The 16,702-nt window shown below is 39.5% G+C and overlaps 2 protein-coding genes and 1 long non-coding RNA gene across 5 annotated transcripts; 1 reads left to right on the top strand and 2 right to left on the bottom strand.

Annotated features, from left to right (window-relative positions):
* Positions 1-567: 567 nt before the first annotated feature.
* Positions 568-3,202, bottom strand: LOC146574524 (uncharacterized). The gene is made up of 4 exons (XR_014892476.1): positions 3,160-3,202; positions 2,292-2,335; positions 2,039-2,179; positions 568-1,472 (listed from the first exon to the last, which is right to left on the bottom strand). It is a non-coding gene; the product is annotated as an uncharacterized LOC146574524 (long non-coding RNA).
* A 124-nt stretch (positions 3,203-3,326) lies between these two features.
* Positions 3,327-12,489, bottom strand: LOC146574523 (uncharacterized). 2 transcript variants are annotated; one of them, XM_085274248.1, is made up of 4 exons: positions 10,671-10,773; positions 9,669-9,810; positions 6,753-6,968; positions 3,329-6,507 (listed from the first exon to the last, which is right to left on the bottom strand). In XM_085274248.1, the coding sequence occupies exons 2-4, from the start codon at positions 9,775-9,777 to the stop codon at positions 6,350-6,352; spliced, it is 483 nt and encodes a 160-aa protein (XP_085130374.1). In that variant the 5' UTR covers positions 9,778-9,810; positions 10,671-10,773; the 3' UTR covers positions 3,329-6,349. The 2 variants fall into 2 exon arrangements, with proteins under 2 accessions (XP_085130375.1, XP_085130374.1); XM_085274249.1 differs by lacking the exons at positions 9,669-9,810; positions 10,671-10,773 and adding an exon at positions 12,287-12,489 and having other exon boundaries at positions 3,327-6,507.
* A 787-nt stretch (positions 12,490-13,276) lies between these two features.
* Positions 13,277-16,132, top strand: sirt4 (sirtuin 4). 2 transcript variants are annotated; one of them, XM_085275572.1, is made up of 4 exons: positions 13,277-13,399; positions 13,644-14,131; positions 14,619-14,913; positions 15,006-16,132. In XM_085275572.1, the coding sequence occupies exons 2-4, from the start codon at positions 13,644-13,646 to the stop codon at positions 15,156-15,158; spliced, it is 936 nt and encodes a 311-aa protein (XP_085131698.1). In that variant the 5' UTR covers positions 13,277-13,399; the 3' UTR covers positions 15,159-16,132. The 2 variants fall into 2 exon arrangements, with proteins under 2 accessions (XP_085131698.1, XP_085131700.1); XM_085275574.1 differs by having other exon boundaries at positions 13,302-13,383.
* The last annotated feature ends 570 nt before the right edge of the window (positions 16,133-16,702 follow it).

Genomic DNA, 16,702 nt, shown 5'->3' with positions numbered 1-16,702 from the left:
TGATCTATAAGTACGTCTTTATACACGGTCTTTATGAACAACAATGAGGTCACTGGGGACCGGACGTCGGTATTTATTTCATTTTCATCTTTAATATAATAATATTAGTAATAATAAAGATTATTATTATTATTATTACTGAAAACAAGACAGTAAGAATTGGTAGGCTGCTAATCGATTACTAATCGGCTTTTATTTTGAAAATACTCTTCAGCGCGGTTTGCGGAACCGCACCGGAGCGACTGGGCCACTTTTATTTCAAGTGAGGAAAGAAAGAAAGAAAGAAAGAAAGAAAGAAAGAAAGAAATCGTAGTAAGCTTAACAGGTCGATTAAATTTTCACTTTAAGGATATTCCACGAAAGAAAGTCAAGACAAACACAAAATGAGTTGTCACAGTCGATTTATTAGTGCAAAGCCCTCTGGGTTAACCAAAGAGCCTCAGGGTAAATTCTCAAAAATGCTAAACGTGAGCGGAAAATATTTGGGGGAGAATTATTTATTTATTTATTTATTTATTTATTTGGGGGGGTGGGGGGTGGGGGGGGGGGGTGTAAGTGAAAGACGCAGTCAGTTGATTTCAATAATTATCACACAACACACAACAGGGGGTAAATTACAGAATTGAACACATCCAATAAGGGAGCGAGTGATGTCCTAACAGCAATAATACAGTGTAATCAGCACCCAATTTAAGATAAACGAGAGGAGGCTTATTTTGTCAAACTGTTTTTATATGTGCTGGTAGGCGAAAAACAACTTGAGGTTTTAAGGAAAATGAATCCAGAATAAACCCTCAGTGATGAATGTTTCACTCTTTGTTTCCAACAGACTTAGAAGGTAATCCACACAAATACAGAGGGGAAAAGGTTCAAGGCACTTCAAAGGTTTTTCTAGGAACTATAGGTGACACCACAAGAAAACAAATAAACTTTTCTTCAATGAAAAAAATAATTTTCATAATAAAAGAATATAACAAAATAATAAAAGAAGTTATTAAACTTCACAATCATGCCCAAACTGCAGTAAGTTCTTTTTTTCTCACTTAAACAACTGAAAATAAAGTGCTCTGCTACTAGAAAGAGATTGAAAAGAAGTTCCTGTAAAACCAACTGAGATACTTTACCTTAACAAACAAAAACAAGTGTTATTGTTCTCACTGATGCAGCTTTACTGTCCCAGCATTTCTACCTTTAGCCACTAAAATACATGAACCAAGTTACTCTGCAGTTTCTCATCTTCATTCCAATTCTGCCATTTGTGCCAAATATGTTGAATCATTTATGTGTCTGGTTGTGGCACTGTGACTATTAAGTCTAGGGTAGAACAAACTCAGGGTCGCATGCAGAGCTCGTTAGGAAGTCGGTGCTATCCAGTAGACCGTTGTACTCATGCACAATACCCTCTGAAGGGTACAGTGGATCGCTGGGGATGAACACAGTCTGGCTGGAATGCATCAGGTGGAGTGTACTAACTGGAAAAAGAAAGAGAACTTAGCGTGAGACCACAGTCACACTAAAAATAAATTTAACAGCAAGAATAAGTAAAATATTACACAGCAGCAATTTGAACCTTAGCATTAGATGACAAATATTCTGAAGAGAAAGAAACTACAATATTGTGTCTTAATCTGCAAACTTAATATAATGTGTTGTCACTGTAGGTCAGTGTGCTTTTGTGCAACTCTTAATCTTTGTTCAATAATTTGCAGATCTATTTGAGAATGCACCACTCTTAAAGTAACAAATTAGCTTCAATATCAGATTATGCATTCATTTTAAAAGTTATTATCTTTAATTGAAAGAAAAGTTGTCCTAATTTAGATTCAGTCAAATTCAAAAACATGTTGAATTTTGCTCTAATTTGTGTCATGTTTCTTTTTCATCATTTCTGTGTCTCTGGTGTTCGGCAGGACACTGATTACACTGCGTTGCACCCAAGTTTCTCTGCTCTGCATGAGTCAACAGAGTCTGGATGCCTGTAGAAAAGCTGACATCAATATTTCACTTATCCATACTAATATATTTTGGACACACTAACTTGTTTCCTCATACGATGGTGGTGGTGTTTGTGGGAATGGTTGTTCATGGTTTGGTGATGTGGTCATGAGCTCTGCTGGTGTTGGCTGGTAGGAGGCTCTCTGGTGGGAATGAGAGGTATGAGTAGCGGTAGCCACCTCAGCTGTAAGCATACAAGTAACAAGAGATAAGAAATGTTACAGCTTTGGCCGTTGTATATGAAATGAAGGAGTGCAGCTATAAGTATCACCTGTTAGTGGTGATGGAGTACTTACACTCTTCTTCATTGGCAGCAATCTTGCACAAGTAGCTGCAGAAGCTGATAAAGAATGACAAGATACCAACGAGAAAGACGTAGTACATTTCACTCATGACAGCAGTGGTAGCAGGAAATGGATGTGTAGGAACAGTGTTCAGTCTGAATAGGCAACAAAGAAATAATTATCTAATGCAAAAACAAAACTGAAGAAAATGTTGGGATTTATTGTTCACCAAATCAAATTGAGGCAAAGCATAGCGACCAGAGTATGATTAAAAACCAGTAAGAGAATACACAAAAATTCAGCAGTCATATTTAAATCAAGTAACAGTTTATATAGGGGTGTGCGTAATCCTTTAGGCAGTTCTGACAGCATCTGCTTAATGTCCCAATTGTTGAAGTCCTTTGCTGTAGCCTACTCCTTTTGTTCTGATCTTCACCTGCCTCGCTGACTGTAGCATAGTTTTTCTCACTTTCGATTTTGACTCCTACAAGGCGCATTTTTCCACCCTCGAAATTTCAGATTATTTCAGATAAAATAATAAGCAGTTGTTTAATTCGGATCAGAGCAGAGCAGAAGCACGTTGGCTTTATGGAGTTGTTAATTAAGCTCGAGTTTCGTTTCAGAGGCTGTGGTTCTGGGTGCTGTTTAACTGTACGTAAAGGGTGACTGAAACAAACTAATGTTAGAGAGTTAATGGAAGGTTTTTGTTTTTTTAAGTAACCTTATTGATATCGTCCTATAGCCGTCAGGGTTTTTTTTTGTTTTTAATTAAATTTTATTTTCGGTTTGAAGCCAAAATCACAGACTGCATGCCGAAACACGCAGTCCGATATGTGATGCTGATAAGAACACCTACACAGAGTTAAATATTTAAACTCACCGGATACACGATGGGACGGGAGCACACCCAGAGCCAACACGTCTTAGAGGAAGGGGTCTGATCTGAACCCCTTAACGCGAAACTACTTGCTGTAGATCTTCCACACACGTGGCCTCCACACTGAATGCATATTCCAGCCCACTGACAGCCTTCTTCCATTCACAGACAATTTACAATCATGATCTATAAGCACATCTTTTCTTATGAACATGGCCATAACAGTGAGGTCACAGAAGTCTGTTTGTTTATTTATTGTCGAATTAAAATCAAGACAGTAAAAATTGGCATGTTAACAATTAATTTTTGACGCTTTAGATGGCTTTTACTTTGAAAATTCTCGACTGCAAGTTTGGCGAAACCGCACAGGCTCGAAACTCCGACACTTTTATTTCATAAGAGGAAAAAAACATATTGATAGTAAGTTTAATCGATCGTAATTTATTTGCTACTTCAAAGGTATTCCGTGCCAGAAAATCAATAACGACAAAATGAGTTTTCACAACTCTCATAACAATATTTAGGCCAGATTAATTAATCTGGTTTGGTTTACCAGCCAGAGCTGGACTGGCAAACTGGCATACCTGCAATCTACCAGTTTCCGGCGCCCCGATGGGTAAGTGTATTTTTAATTATTTTTGTTGTCAATATCACTACACAGGCTAAGGTACAGGATGTACAGTACAGGGAGTGCAGAATTATTAGGCAAGTTGTATTTTTGAGGAATAATTTTATTATTGAACAACAACCATGTTCTCAATGAACCCAAAAAACTCATTAATATCAAAGCTGAATGTTTTTGGAAGTAGTTTTTAGTTTGTTTTTAGTTTTAGCTATTTTAGGGGGATATCTGTGTGTGCAGGTGACTATTACTGTGCATAATTATTAGGCAACTTAACAAAAACAAATATATACCCATTTCAATAATTTATTTTTACCAGTGAAACCAATATAACATCTCCACATTCACAAATATACATTTCTGACATTCAAAAACAAAACAAAAACAAATCAGCGACCAATATAGCCACCTTTCTTTGCAAGGACACTCAAAAGCCTGCCATCCATGGATTCTGTCAGTGTTTTGATCTGTTCACCATCAACATTGCGTGCAGCAGCAACCACAGCCTCCCAGACACTGTTCAGAGAGGTGTACTGTTTTCCCTCCTTGTAACTCTCACATTTGATGATGGACCACAGGTTCTCAATGGGGTTCAGATCAGGTGAACAAGGAGGCCATGTCATTAGTTTTTCTTCTTTTATACCCTTTCTTGCCAGCCACGCTGTGGAGTACTTGGACGCGTGTGATGGAGCATTGTCCTGCATGAAAATCATGTTTTTCTTGAAGGATGCAGACTTCTTCCTGTACCACTGCTTGAAGAAGGTGTCTTCCAGGAACTGGCAGTAGGACTGGGAGTTGAGCTTGACTCCATCCTCAACCCGAAAAGGCCCCACAAGCTCCTCTTTGATGATACCAGCCCAAACCAGTACTCCACCTCCACCTTGCTGGCGTCTGAGTCAGACTGGAGCTCTCTGCCCTTTACCAATCCAGCCACGGGCCCATCCATCTGGCCCATCAAGACTCACTCTCATTTCATCAGTCCATAAAACCTTAGAAAAACCAGTCTTGAGATATTTCTTGGCCCAGTCTTGACGTTTCAGCTTGTGTTTCTTGTTCAGTGGTGGTCGTCTTTCAGCCTTTCTTACCTTGGCCATGTCTCTGAGTATTGCACACCTTGTGCTTTTGGGCACTCCAGTGATGTTGCAGCTCTGAAATATGGCCAAACTGGTGGCAAGTGGCATCTTGGCAGCTGCACGCTTGACTTTTCTCAGTTCATGGGCAGTTATTTGGCGTCTTGGTTTTTCCACACGCTTCTTGCGACCCTGTTGACTATTTTGAATGAAACGCTTGATTGTTCGATGATCACGCTTCAGAAGCTTTGCAATTTTGAGACTGCTGCATCCCTCTGCAAGATATCTCACTATTTTTGACTTTTCTGTGCCTGTCAAGTCCTTCTTTTGACCCATTTTGCCAAAGGAAAGGAAGTTGCCTAATAATTATGCACACCTGATATAGGGTGTTGATGTCATTAGACCACACCCCTTCTCATTACAGAGATGCACATCACCTAATATGCTTAATTGGTAGTAGGCTTTCGAGCCTATACAGCTTGGAGTAAGACAACATGCATGAAGAGGATGATGTGGACAAAATACTCATTTGCCTAATAATTCTGCACTCCCTGTAAAGGGAGACCGAAGGGCCGCTGCACATCGATCTATCCGTGAGAAAATGTATATACAAAGGAGCAGTCAGTTCATTTCAATAATTACCTAGAGCATAAATTACAGATCCAGAATTCAGCTCACTCAATGGGGGAGCGTGTGATGTCCTAACAAAAATAATACAGTGTAAACGCATCTTTTACACACTGAAAACAACATGCATTAAAAAAGTGGAACTGTATGTGTTCAGGAAGTGTGAGTGATCAGCTGACCTGACATGAATGGAGAAAAAACCCTCAGTAATAAATGTTTGCACTCTTTGAATTCATTCACATGGGGCATGACTTACAAGGCAATGCACACAAATACACAGAGAAAAAGGGTTAACAGCACTTTGCAGGTCTGCAGTAAATTCATAGATAGCGATGAGACGATATCCACAGATACTAGAGACGCACTGTTTAACAACTGATTGTTTTTCTAAAATCTATAACTCAAACCGTATCCAATGTAAAAAAATATAATAAGAGACTATAATAAAATAATAACAAAAGTTATTAACTTCACAATGATTTTCTGTACAACCGCCTGACTTTAACGTCAGCTTCTTTAACGTGTTCATATTTATCTTGCATGTGCATCCATCGATGCATTTCTAATGAACACTGAAACACCTTCTAACTGCTGACAACTGAATCTGACTGTCAAGTACTTTCCCCGATAGAGAGTAAAGACAAGAGGGAGAGATCTTGAGGAATAAGGCCAAAGACAATTAGTGAGAAACAGTGACCTTGTGTTTCAATTTTTCTAAATAACTTGAGCCACTAAAAACTGGTTTAAAGAATAAAATTGAAAATACATCAAGTTACACTGCTGTGTCTCATCTTCATTCAAAGTACATACTTCCATTTGAGCCAAATATTTTGCATCATGTTTGTGTCTGCTTGGGGCGCTATGACTATTAAGCCTAGCGTATAACAAATTCAGGGTCGCATGCAGTGCTGGTTAGGAAGTCTGTGCTGTCCTGTAGACCGTTGTGCTCATGCACAGTACCCTCTGATAGGTACAGTGGGATGAACACTGTCTCACTGGAAGGCATCAGTTGTAGAGGGTAGGCAGGACCAGCTGGAAACAGAAAGACAACTTAGCATGAGACCACGATCATACCAAAAAACTTAATATTACCAACAAATGCAGTTCTGTAGTGTAAAAATAAATATTATACAGCAGCAATTGGAACCTTAACAGCAGAGGATTTCCAGAGAGCCACGGTTTTGGTTTTCAAAGCCTGTTTTGACCTGTTTAGTCTAAAAAATATATTGTTTTCATAGTTTTTGTAAAATACAGGGTTGATCAAAATCCAAACTAACTTGTTTCCTCGTATGATGGTGGTGGTCTTAGGAATGGCTGTTCATGGCTGGGTGATGTGGTCATGAGCTCAGCTGGGTCATCAGGCTGAGCTGGTGCTGGCTGGTAGGACGCTCTCTGGTGGGACTGAGAGGGCCCAGGTGCTGCAGTCGGTTGCTGAGTGTACTGCTGAGAAGTGCTGTTGACATTTATGGTGTGGCCAGCGGTAGCCATCACAGCTGTAAGCAAAGAAGCAACAAAAATGTTGTATTCATGAGGTATCTATAGCTTTGGTTGTTTTACATGAAGCAGCTGAGTTATTCAAGTGTGGGAAAAAGTGTTTAATTAGTTTCACTTATATCCAACACGTGTACAAACAGTGATAATAGAAGACTGTTTACCATGTCATGAATGTTAAACTACTTTTTTATTTAGTTCTAAACTGATTTTCACACACTGTCATTCTCTCAATTTAATAAATATGATGTAATTTCCTCTGTTAAATATAGAGGTTTACGTTGTTTTTCCACTGTACTTAGACTTCACTGTGTGAGTACAGTTGAAAATGGAACGGAAGAAAAAGAACTGTGGGAAGACAAGGTGTGAACAGAGTGGTAGTCAACAAAACCACTTCCCGTGAAGAACATTTATGTGGCATTGTCTAGTTAACAAACAGGTTCAAGGTACCAACAACAGTAACGTGTGAGGCCTATTAGTTACTTATGAACCTAACATTTCACACAATACAAAGACAAACTGATTACATGTAGTTAAGCTCTGGATCTGAGATTTATTGCACACTCTACTATCTGAGGTTTATTTTAGAAGATTTTTGAATAGACGTGTCCACTGATGGAGAACATTTACACATAAATGTAGACTGAAATTGATTCTCACATGTTGTCTTGAAAAATGCAAAGCAACAGCTTAACAGTGCAGCCGGTCACAGTCAGGAAACAAGAACACAATCCTAAATGTCTGCTGCTCAGAGGCAGATCTGCACTTTCTTTGTACTCACAAGTCATTTACAGGAAAATTCAGAAAGGAAACAGCAGAAACGATGAGCAAACACACCCCACAGTATGTTTACACCTGTGAGGTTGGTCCCTTTTCTAGGAATGTAAAACGAGTAGTGAGGGCAACAAAAAAAAGTTACTTCAACAGGTATTTAAACAAGTTTAATTCCATCAGTTCTTAGAAGATTCTTAAATGTTACTGAAGTATGTATCACAAACTTGGACACAATGAGGGGGAACATGATAAGGAACAGAGGAAGACTCAGACAATATACACACAGAGGATCGTGACGGGACAGGCCCCAGGTGGGTACGCAGCTGACGCTAATCACTCGCTAAGGAGACAAGGGAAGTAAAAAACAATACACACGAGGCAGGAGACTATCAAAATAAAGCAAACAGCACACACTCAGCTCTAGACTGAGACACGTGAACTTGACACTGGACTGGACCACAGATGAATTAATATGGAAGGACAGAGAGACCAGATAGACATGGGAACATGATCGGGAAAACAAAGGATAACGAAACATGGAGACTAAACAGACTAGAACAGGAGTCACTGATGACAATATAGATATGAGACCAGGAACAGACTAGACACTAATGGGAACTAACATAACAAAACAAAGAACCATGAACTAGAAATAAAAAACTCAGATGCACTAGAGAAACAAAACTCAAGACTAACTGATATAAAACTACTACTACTAAACCAATACAGAACTAGAAAATCTCTTATCCAAACGAATGATTCACAAGACCATAATAAACTCAAAAACTGGGTCAAAGACCGTGGAGCATGACCTGGGTTTTTGCTTCAGCTGCTGCCAGAACTGCACTCCCCTTAACCTGCCTGCACTTGTCAGGAGAACCTCAACTGGAATGCTGTTGTTAGAACTCAAAGATATCCCTGATCTGCCAGATATTCCCTGTCCAGATGAACTACCTGGTTGACCTAAACTCATCTAACATTCAGTTGATCATTAAGTAGCAGGTGTGCAAAGTAGTGATCAAATCACAATACTACCACGTGCAGGAGATATGGATATGTTGTTAAGTTAGTATTCATCTGGAACAAAGATACAAAAAACAAAATGTAAAAACTCAGATGCAAATGTTTTAGGGGGTATAATTTTTTTTAACATGTATGCTTGTTTTTACACATTCATACATATCAAACTTGGTATCAGTGACTGATGATTATCATGTCATTGTCTTAGTAGTCTTTTTGGCCTCTAGGAGAAGATGCACAGAAAATTGTGTTTTTCTAATTGAAACAGCATCTCAGCAATGTTACATTTCATTGTAACTGGCATTATAATTATGTAATCCAAGGTTTTAATTTTGTTCCCCCAAAGAGAGAGTATGTAATCAGTTCTGTCTGCCTGTCTGTTTGTTAGTAGTCTAGTGTTCACAGTTTTCAATGTTGTGTAATCTCCAAAGGTTGATTCTGTTCATCTGGACGTAGTGTTTTCATTGGGAGAAACGTTTTATCACTCATCCAAGTGACTTCTTCAGTCTCAGCTGACTGCAGGTTTCCCCAATCTTATAAACAGTACATTCGCACTCTGCCGTCTAGTTACACCTACAGGCACACTATGAGACATTAATCAACATGCTTTTTGAAAAAAGAAAATACACTCAGAATAGCAGAAGCTTAACTGAATTAAAAACAAAAAGTCAAAACAAAATAAAAAAACTAATTAGAAAATATAAAAATTGATGTGTAAATGTCCACAATAGTGAGCACCAAAGTATATCATCAAGTCTTAACTGATCCCTCCCTGCCACACCCTCCTCCCACTCCTCCCACACCCATCGACCCACCCACTCCACCCATACACACACACACACACACACACACACACACACACACACACACACACAAACAAATGAAAGTAGCAGCTGTGGAGTACTTACAATTTTCATTGTCAGGGCTTTTGCACATGTATTTACATATACAGAAAAGGACTGACAAGATAAATCCGATTACATATAGGGGGATTTTTATGTCATTCGTGACAGCCATGGCAGCTTAAAATGTATGTAAACAGCTTTCAACCTGGGAAAGAAACAAAGAAGTAATTATTTAAAAAAAAAAAAACATTAAACAAAAAATGTTCGCTTTATTGTTGAATTAAATTCAGGACCTTGTAATATCTGATTAGAATCACAATTATAGGTTATAGAATTATGTGCTGTGTGTCTTCATTCCAATGATGTATCTGATTAATGTCCAGAATGTTGTCTTTTGCTGCACTTCTTTACTTTTGTTTTGATTCTTCACCTGCATGTCTGGCTGTTTTTGGCATAGGTTTCTCTCAACTACTACAGCAGGGGTGGGCAACTCCAGGCCCCGAGGGCCGGTGTCCCTGCAGGTTTTAGATGTGTCCTTGAACCAACACAGCTGATTTAAATGGCTAAATTAGCACCTCAACATGTCCTGAAGTTCTCCAGAGGTCTGGTAACAAACTAATCATGTGATTCAGGTGCGTTGACCCAAGGTGAGATCTAAAACCTGCAGGACACCGGCCCTCGGGGCCTGGAATTGCCCACCCCTGTACTACAGGATACTTTGAAATATTGGATTACACTTCAGCCATTATATTGGTAAGACGTTACTTCTAGTTACAGGAAAATGTTTCTGATAAAATATTATTAGTTAAAAAAATCATTGTTCAGCGGCTGTGGCTCTGGGTACTCGTGAACTTTATTAGTAGAGAAAAAGGACGCTAAAACAAACTAATGTTACAGTGTCACTTAAAGGCTAAAAACACAAAACCGTAGCTTAAAAAATAACCTCACTGACATCGCACTCAGGGGTCTGTTTTATTTTCGGTTTGAAGCCAACATCGCAGACGGTCAGATAGCTGATGCTGACAAGAACAACGGCAGTTTATATGTTTAAATAATCAAACTTACCGGATACACAAATGGACAGGATCTGTTCATAGAGCCAACGCGTTTTAGAGGAAGGGGTCTGACCTGAACCCCTAAACGCGAAACTACTGCTGCGAAGATCGTCTATACACGACGACACCTCACTCAGTTCATGTTGCAGCCCACTGCCAGAATTTTTCATCCCTTTCCATTCACTGTTTGTGATCATAACTGTATAAGTACGTCATTATACGAGCTTTGTATCACAGCTACGAGGTCAACCAGGTATTTTATTTATTTATGTGATTAAAAACAAGACTCGGATGCATGTGTGACGCTCTAGATGACTTTTACTTTGAAAAGACCTTATGGGACCACGCAGGAGCGGCATGCATTTTCGTTTTCAAGTGAGGAACTAAAATATTAACAGTAAGTTAATCGGTTTCAGTTCATCAGCACTTGTAGAATTTGCCATGCAAGAAAACCAAATAAGACGAGCTGAGTGGACATGCCATGATAATATTTAACGCCAAATTTATTATTATAATAATACAGAGTAAGTAAGTAAGTCATTTGACACATAACACATGCAGGATGATGACTCAGGGAAGATACAGGACAGAGCCAAACTTTCAGCACTGTGCTCACAATTTTGAGCCATTCACTCACAGTTACGCACTCACTCTGAAAAGAAAAAGCATAATCTCATTCCCAAGAAATTCCCAACTATCACAAATCCCACAAACAAATTCAGAAGCTTTTTTATTAGATTTTTGTTTTTTATTTTTTGTTTTTGCGTTTTCTCATAAATTTCAGGAGGCACTCGCGTTTGTATGATTCATTTAAATGTCCAGCTGTTACAATACATGTATTCAAGTCTTTTAGTTGTATAACCAACTCTGACCCTTTTTAATAAATCCAGGTAGCTTTTTGACGCAAAGAAAGGATTTTGCGCTGGCGACCGTTAATAAATTTGGTGCTAGTGTTTTGTTTTGTGTTAATTAACTTTTACGGATGCAAAGAACAGGATCGAGTGAGTTTCAACAAAACAAAGCAGCTTATTAAAAAAAAAAGTCTCCGGTGTTTCAAAGTAAGCAGTGATGGTGACTTGCTTTTACGAAACTACCTAGAAACCAGGAAATCAATTCAATTTATTTTGCGCAAAATCACAACAGCAGTCGCCTTTAGGCTTTATATTGTAAGGCAGATACCTACATTAATCCTTTTCTTGTCTGAAGACGTATTCCTTTGCTTGCTGTTCATCATCACAGTCAGAGAGAGAGCGCGAAATCTTCTTGTTTCCATGATTATTCCTCCCACACACTTTTGTGTGATTTGGGGATGCTCAGTCATATAATAAAAATAATACATTTTAGATTATCTGGACTCCTGGGACAGTGTGTGTGACAGTCCAACAGGACTGACTTTGCTTTATCTGCTTTATTTCTGAAGCACTTTTTTAAAGCAAATGTAAAACGTTTTTTAAAAACATAAAACTGATATTATTCTGTTTAGATATATTATTTTAACTAAAACTGATGTAGGTCAAAATAAGTACATTGAAAATTAAAAACCACTCAAACTGAAAAAGGCATTAGCAGTGATAAAAAGGCAAACAATTCAAATATGTAGAGAAGAAGAAATTTGAAAGAACTCACAAAATTTGCACACCTAAAATACCCAGGCCGGACAGTCCAATGTGTCTCGCTGACGTTGAGCAGCAGGTCCTAAGGTCCCGTACATTTTTTACTACACATAGCTTGGGTTTGTTTGATTATTTCTTTGTTGTAACAATGCTTCTTTGCAATAAATCTTGTTGCCTTGCAAGTAGTTTGTTGGTGCAGCAGCATATTAAATGGGATTTTAGTCATCTGGGACAGGCTCCAGCCTCCCCCGGCTACCCTGAAGAGGATGTGTGTTTAACAGACTTCTCTCTTTTGTTCCCGTTTTGTAGACATCATAGCTGACTTTATGTTACTGTTTAAGTAAAAGGATATAGAGGCTTCAGTTAAGAGACCACAAGAGTCAGTGTAGGTCAGGCTCCACAACTTGATTAAGATTTACTGAAACTATGAAAAAAAGGAAGAAGTCATAACTTCAGCTGCTGGCAGCAAACCAACCTCTCCTGGGACACTAGGAGTATTCTGTTAGCAAACAAACTATGAAAGCTACCACAAATACCGCACTAAATGAACATACTAACAAATTATGTTAATGCAAATATTGAGAGAACTCCCAGTATATCCACCAAACCTGTGGCCAGAGGCCAGCCATGCACTCGCTGCAGGACTAGAAACAAAAAGGACAGAATGACAGTTATGCAAAATTCACCTAACAAACAGATAAACAAATGATACTGCAAATGAAAGCGAAAACATCCTAGAATCAGCAACAGTCAGTGCTCCACTAGGCAAAAGTGTAAATTAGGCCAAACCACAAGATAAATGAAACAGTCCAGGACAGTGGAGGGAAAATAATGATTATTGTTATTATTATTTACTTATTTGAGATTGTCACAAAAACTAAAAATGATTCAATGTGACTGTGTCATCAAATAAAAATGTCTTGAGCTTAAGATACAACTAAGACTACAACTCCCAGACTACAAGGCGGCTGTGTTTGGTGCTACCATCAAATAGGTATTTCCTGTTACTGCCAATGTTATCTCATAAGTGATTTGCTGTGTTATTCAACAACTCGTTTTAGCTGCTGTCACTTTCTGCTGCTGCTGACTTCACTGACTGTAACTACCGCTGTAAGTCCCTAATAAGGTAAACTAACTGTCAAGCTAAATGTTTAAACGTGTGTAAAAAGAAAGTGTTGTTAATGCTTCTTACATATTCGAGGTTTCTTTCGAAATTAAAACTTAAAAACTGTATAATAAAAGTATAACAAGTGTATTATAAGATAGTAAGCGGGTAGTTTTCTCGCTATCTTTTATTTGTCGTGGAAAAACAAACAAACAAACAAAAACCATCGTGTCAAAAAGTGTGTTTATTTAACGTCTGCTTGCAGATGATGAGGCTGCCATGGCGGGTACTGGCTCCACACACAGCACCTGTAAGGAGAGCCTCCTCAGTCCCTGCAGGGCTGATGAACTTTGTCCCCGCCTGCAGCACCACCGACGCCCACTCACTGGAGCTGCTGCAGGACTTTGTGACCCGAGCCAGACGCCTGTTTGTCATCACCGGAGCGGGTCTGTCCACGGAGTCGGGCATCCCCGATTACCGATCGGAGGGCGTCGGGCTGTACGCCCGCACTGACAGACGACCCATGCAGTACGCAGAGTTTGTCCGCAGCGCAAAGTCCCGTCAGCGCTACTGGGCCAGAAACTTCGTCGGATGGCCGCAGTTTTCCTCCCACTGGCCGAACTCTGCACACAAGGCCCTGCAGCGGTGGGAGGAGAGGGGCAAGCTGCACTGGCTGGTTACGCAGAATGTAGATGCTCTTCACTCAAAGGCAGGTCAGAAGAGACTCACAGAGCTCCACGGCTGTGCCCACAGGTGAGAACGCATAAACTCACATATGCATCATAGACAATATGCGTCAATTAAGAAGTTATGGCAGTCTTACAACAATACAATACAATGTACTGTATAAACACTACTTATTTATGAGTAAAAGCCATGCACTGAGAATGCCACGTAGGTAAAAGTTTCCAGGTTTCATTGGCAAAATGTTGATTACTTTAGTGATGTTTTCATGTGCAATCACCACTATATTCTACAGTTCTGTGAAAGCATTTACCCCCTTCCTGAAAAATGGACTTCACTGCCACTAATCGAGTCAATATATCATGCCACGATCCAAAGAAACTCAAGAACAGCTGAGAAACAGTCACTGACATCCATCAGTCTGTAAAGACATTGGTTTGGTGACAGTAATTAAAACACACACCCTCTGCATCACCAGGAGTTATTAGGAAATTCTGTCTGTTTGCATGTTAACTGACTAGAAGACATTTTGAGGATGAAATCTGGGCGTCCTCAGGGTCACGTGCCTTGGCTGTGGTGCCATCTCAGCACGGGAGGAGCTCCAGAGGCGATTTATATCTTTAAACCCAGAGTGGCAAGCTCAGGCAGGCACTGTGGCCCCAGACGGAGACGTCTTCTTGGAGGATGAGCAGGTCCTCCATTTCAGAGTTCCCTCCTGTGATGACTGTGGTGGGATACTGAAGCCTGAGGTCACGTTTTTTGGAGACTCCGTGAACAAAGCAACTGTGCAGTTTGTGCACGAAAGGCTGGCAGAGTCAGACGCGGTGCTCGTCATGGGGTCATCTTTACAGGTAGGTCTTGGATTAACTAGTAAACCAGTTTGTTAGCTTTCAGCAACACTGTTCCTTAACTGAATACGTTGTTCCTCGTTGATGTTTCTCAGGTGTACTCAGGATACAGGTTTTTACTGGCAGCAAGGGACAGGGAGATGCCGGTCGCCATCCTGAACATAGGGCCCACCCGAGCAGACCACCTGGCAGAGCTGAAAGTCAGCGGCCGCTGCGGGGAAGTGCTGTCAGTCATTCAGCCGCTCTGACTGACCGCAGCCTAAATAGCTTGAAGTGCTCTGCTGGTTAGGTTAAAACTACCTCAGATTTATGGAAACAGTTGCTCTTTGTTGTTACACGCTGTATGCAGGTGAATGAATGTTAATAATTGTGAGCTATAAATGTGTAAGACTTGAATCCAGCTGATCTTCATACAGCAGGTTGGTGTCAGGGAGCTGAAATCCTGTCTCTGCAATCAAATGTCAACCTACCAGGAAAACAGAAAGGCTGTGCTTTGTTGTGTGATTGCTGGTTTTAGGTTGGCACAATAATGGTGTGCAGGTCAAATGTGTGAAGTGAAATAATAATTTGCAGGCTTGAAGGAAAACAGAGGTACCCCGTTTCCTTCCTCAAGCTCTTTTCACTTTATAGATGGACTGCATTCATGTACAATGTCTTTTCAAGTCTTATCAAACACACAAAGCACCATCACTATATACTGACGACACCTTTGGATTCAAACGCTCTTATTCTGATAAGACAAAAAGACACAGGGTGGCTGCTCTGATGTAGATGGGAAGATGCAATATAAATGTTTATTTTCATGTTCTGCCACCAGATCTGTTTTAAAAGGTGCAATTTGTTCTTCTTCCTTTTTTTTATTACGCAATACTCAGATGGTTAGTATTTTGATTGATTTTAAATGCTGCCGTATTCAATTTGGCAGCATTTCCATTTTTTGTGAATTAAACCGCTTAAAGTAGGTTGAATTAAACTTTTTCAGGCTGGATTTTAAAGTGGCATTATGCTGTCGTTTTAAAGTTATGCAGTGGAAACTTTCTGTAATAAAATATTCAGAAAATAAGAGGTTTTGGACTTTATTATCACACTTGCAAGCCGGAAATATTCATCATTAAAGAAGTTTCGAACCTTGGTGTATCAAACATGAGGGCCAGAATCAGATAACAAAGATTCCGATCCGGCCCACTGCATGACTTTTGAAAACACAAAGGGTGTAAAATTTTGGACTGAATGTATTTTCATAAGTTTTCATGCTAATAAAGAGCTCCCTCATGGCTATTCATACTACACCAAAGTAATTAAGTCGTAGATAACAATGAAATTACAGAAATGTCTATTTTATGTGTGCATAGTAAGAAAAAAAACATCTGAATTTAAAAAACACTCTTTTCTAATTACAAGGTAGTCTGAGTAATGGGCTACTAGAGCTTTTTCTGTAACATTTCTCTCTCAAATTAAGCCTGAAGAGATGTGCTGACAGATTCTTCCATTAACTACAGCAGCATTTCTGTATCTGTGGAAAAACCGAGATATGCTGTAGAACTCGCACTGCTTTTTCTGATATTAACATGTCTCAGAGATTAAATGTGTAGTTAAACTTTACACTTGACAGAAAGCGGAGTTTCACTGTTGCGGTCTGCTGAAGCTCAGAGGGTGATGCATGTACAGTGGGGCAAAAAAGTATTTAGTCAGCCACCGATTGTGCAAGTTAACTCACTTAAAATGATGACAGAGGTCAGTAATTTGCACCAGAGGTACACTTCAACTGTGAGAGACAGAATGTGAAAGAAAA

The sequence above is a fragment of the Mchenga conophoros genome, linkage group LG5 (assembly GCF_057382185.1).
Source record: "Mchenga conophoros isolate Kocher_MC1m ecotype Shallow Benthic linkage group LG5, M_conophoros_male_GT1.1, whole genome shotgun sequence".
Taxonomy (NCBI): Eukaryota; Metazoa; Chordata; class Actinopteri; order Cichliformes; family Cichlidae; genus Mchenga; species Mchenga conophoros.
Note: the sequence above shows the minus strand (reverse complement) of the source record. Positions and strands in the feature narration are given on the sequence as shown.